At 27.9% G+C, this 4356-nt stretch overlaps 1 protein-coding gene across 1 annotated transcript; it reads right to left on the reverse strand.

Annotated features, from left to right (window-relative positions):
• Window positions 1–1821: 1821 nt before the first annotated feature.
• Window positions 1822–3678, reverse strand: LOC101502156 (isoflavone 2'-hydroxylase-like). Its single transcript, NM_001309714.1, is given in 2 exon segments — window positions 1822–2630; window positions 2733–3678. Coding segments are annotated over 2 exon segments (1497 nt in total). The 5' UTR covers window positions 3624–3678; the 3' UTR covers window positions 1822–2024.
• Between the last annotated feature and the right edge of the window lie 678 nt (window positions 3679–4356).

The following is a 4356-nucleotide window of genomic DNA, read 5'->3' on the forward strand; positions in this document are numbered from 1 at the left end:
ATTCAAACTGTTCTCCATCCAAAACATCATAACTATAGAATTTGGTTAAATTATCTATTAAATTTTTATTTGACTTTGACAATTTTGTGCAACTAACATTTTTATTATGCAAAAAATATTATTATTATTATTTAAGGTTTTTGAACCTTAAGAAATTTGTATTTTACTTGGTAGTGTTTTTTTTCTTCCATATATATCACTTATATTTGAATACGTGAAAAATTGTTTCAATATTTAGAATATTATAAACACTGTTTTTAATAAACTATCACTGACGAATGGATGTTATAATAAACCTCAAGGCATACAATATTAAATAAAATAATGCTTTAAATTTATGCTTTATTTAGTCCTTAAATTGAAAAAAAAAGGTTATTTAAATTTATTCACCAAAATATCTATCAAAATCAATAAAAAGATATATATTATCTTAAATAGTCTCTTTCGTCAAAACAAATATAAAACCTTTCAAATTATGAAAGTAAATCTTGAAAAAGGACTAAATTAAAATTGAAAGTGTGAAAAGGTATATAAATTTTTAAATCAAATATTTTCAAAACTAATATAAATTATATAAAATGAAGAACATGTTATAGCTAAATGTAAAACTTTAACAATAAAAAAAATAAAATAAAAAAGTTTGAATAAACCAATTCTACATTATAAAATATTAAAGACAAAAATTGCATTTCTGAAGTTGTTAAATCTTATAAAATACGATGAACATATAAAATTGAAAACGTAAAAAAAGTACATAATTTATAATATAAAATTGAAAACGTAAAAAAAGTACATAATTTATAAATCTAATGTTTCAAAACTAATATAAAGTATATAAAGTAAAGATACTTTTATAGTTAAATGTAAAACTTTAACATTAAAGAAATACATAACTATTTAACAAATATATTATTAGAAAGAACACTTTGCATGAATTGAATTAGTCAATAATATTTTATTTTCACCTTTGTACTAAAACAAACCTAACTTATATATAATTATTAAAAAAAAATATATATTTACCTTTAGATACTTAAACGCTTGACTGGATTCTATTGTAAATAAAAATTATATTACTTTTAAGTTACATATTATTGTTATTTTATACTCACTAATATACTAAATTCTATCGCACAAACGCGTGATTTAGTATCTATTTATAATTTACTATAGGTTTAATTGCAATTTTGGTCCCCATATTTTAAATAACATGCATTTTATATTAAAATAATATCTATCTATGTAACACACTTTTTTTATATGTATCTACAACTAACACACATAATATGTTTACAAATAAACGAGAGTATATATGTAGGAATAATTTACTTGCAAATAAACGAGAGTATATATGTACGAATAATTTACTTGAATGTAATAAAGAAAATATTGCATTTGAATAGATTTAATTAAAATTTGATTGTGAAACTTTGATAAAATGATTAATATAAAATTAATTTTGTTTATATAATATTAAGTTTATTGTAAATTGTACTTTAGGTCACAAATTTCTTTAAATATGTCCATGTACCTTCATTAAGGGTTTGCGGCACTACGTAAGCTATATACATTTTTCTTTTTCTTTCAGAAGTTCCCTATTTGACAAAGTGACTTTTACAACAATCAAATGGTAAACATTATATATAAATGATAAATCTAATCAATTTTGAGCAACCTGAATGTGATCAACATACCTTCAGAGTTATTTAGTATTTTGAGTTTTTGTTAGCTACCTAAAATAGCTTCTTGTCACTTACCAAATTAATTGTTATATTTTATTCGTCCAATATGCAATAGTGCGAGGAAACAAATTACAAGTAATTAATAAACAGTAACTTTTTATTTAAGAAAATCCAGTTGCACAAAGTTATACAAGGATTTCTTGTGCACACTCACTACAAATACTACACTTATTTGAGCACGCAGTATACTTTCCTTCCATAATTAATAAATGATTAAATTATTAGGGGAATACATAACATATACAAAAATATCGATAAACAATCAGTTGCGGCACAAATTAGCTACTTGAAAATTTTGTTTACGACCGGACGAGTTTTACACATGGCTTTTAATGGAACCAATTTTGTCAAGACGAATCCATCTCGTTCTGCCATATCAATCATGTCATCACTTGTACGTTTCCAATCAAAGCATTGAATCAATAATGCCAAAGTCATGCTAATTGTACGAAGAGCCAAAGCTTCTCCAGGACACACTCTTCTTCCCATCCCAAATGCAATCACCTTTTCAATCTCCCCTTTTTTGTCAAACCTCTCCGGCTTGAAGGTTGTGGCCTCACTCCATGACTTAGGATCCCTGTGAATGGCCCATGCATTGATCAATACTATGGTGTCTCTTGGTACTTTATATCCTCCAATAATGCAATCATCTGAAGTTGAGTGTGGTAATAACAATGGAGCAGGAGTACACAACCGAAGCGTTTCATAGATGACATTTTTTAGGTAAGTAAGTTTTGGAAGGTCTGATTCATCTACCAAACGATCTTGTCCTACATGAGTATCCAATTCATCTCTTACCTTCTTCAATACCTCTGGATGGTTCAACAAATTAGACATTGACCACTCTAAAGTTACAGCAGATGAGTCGGTTCCAGCAAGGAGCATAGCCTACAATTTTAACTTAACTTGATCAGTAAATAATGACTTAGAAGAGTAATATATTTATATAGATAGTGAAATTATGATTCAAAGTAATTATCATGTATGTACCAAAGCAAGGCCTTTGATGATCTGATCAGTGTAGTACTCAGGTTGTGATTCTTGCAAATTTAGAAGATGGTCAATCATGGTGTTTGTACGTTCCTTCTTGTTGCGTTGTTCTTGAAGGAGTCCTCTCAAGAATGCGTCCGTTTTGTCAGCAATATTCTTAACCCTTTTCTCCAAGTTTTCAAAATCAAAAAATTTAAGCAAAGGCATGAAATCAGTTTTGTTATTTGCACCAGACAATTGCAACAGTTCAGTAACCATATCCCTGAATTGACTGGCTTCTTGAAGATCACTCATGTCACAATCTTCTCCGTAGTATCTCTTTCCAGAGATCATTCGCATGATGTTGTTGAAGGTCATATCATAGAATCTGAAACTAAGTTCTACTTCAGCAAAGGAAGTGGATGAATCTTCAGCCAACTTTGTGATTAGTCGTTGAGTCTCATCCCTTCGGACTCCAGAGAAGTTGTTGATACGGTGGTTTGAAAGAACATCGAGCGAAGTGATACGACGAAGGTTGCGCCAATGTTCACTGTAGGATGTGGATCCTAAAGTCGTATAGTTGTAGAAGATGTATTTTCCAGAGAGGAACCGTGGCCTATTAGCTAGGACAACATCGTTTTTTGTAAAACATTGTTGAAATTCAGATAGAGAAGAAACAACAACCACAAGACGTGATCCAAACCAAAGTGAAATGATATCACCATATGTTTTAGAAAGTCCTTTGAAAGTGCGGTGGAGGGGACGTTTGAGATGATGGAGGTTGCCAATTATAGGAAGAGAAGGTGGACCTGGTGGGAGATTTTTGAATTTTCTTGATTGGAACAAAAGCCTGAAAATGAAAAATATAGAAAGATAAAAGAGAGAGTATGCGAAGAAGGAAAAGATCCCCATAATGATTGTGTTTGTTTTGATTAGTGAAATGCTTGCTATATTGTTACTTGTAAATGATTGAGTGTGGTGATAACAAATAATGCTGGTATCTCTATTTATAAAGAGCAGAGCAATAGGACAAGTGGCATACATTAATACAATATGGGGCTGCGGTTGACTCATTATGTAGTTGCCACGAAAACCAAACCTACGAGTTCAGCGCTTCTGTTGTTCAAACTACTGTACTATTTTATTTAATTTTGTAGCTCATTTTATTGACTTCTTAGTTCTTACAATATAGTTTTTTAAATAAATTTATACCCTAAACGAGTCCATTCAATGCATTCAATATGTACTGGTAATTTGATTTTTGAATTCAAAGTTAAAAAAAAATTAAAAAAATTTATTTTATATAATTATAAGAAATTAAATATTATTTATTAAAAATACTAGTAAAATAAATTTTATTTTTTATCTTTTAAAATAGTGAATGTTACATATTTTTATGATAAAATATAAAAAAATTAATTTAATATTTATAAACAATAAAATTATATTTTTTTCTTATAAAATTATCTTTCTTAAAATAAAATATCAATAAATAACTCTTTGTGTTTATAAAATTGATTTTTAATTTATTAATTTATAATGTATATATACCAAAACCATTCAATTTATGAATTAACTATAGAAGCTTTAAGCAAAAATATCATTATTTGTGTGGAGATTGTTTCAAGATAAGTTGTCTACAAAG

The sequence above is a fragment of the Cicer arietinum genome, chromosome 6 (assembly GCF_000331145.2).
Source record: "Cicer arietinum cultivar CDC Frontier isolate Library 1 chromosome 6, Cicar.CDCFrontier_v2.0, whole genome shotgun sequence".
Lineage (NCBI taxonomy): Eukaryota > Viridiplantae > Streptophyta > Magnoliopsida > Fabales > Fabaceae > Cicer > Cicer arietinum.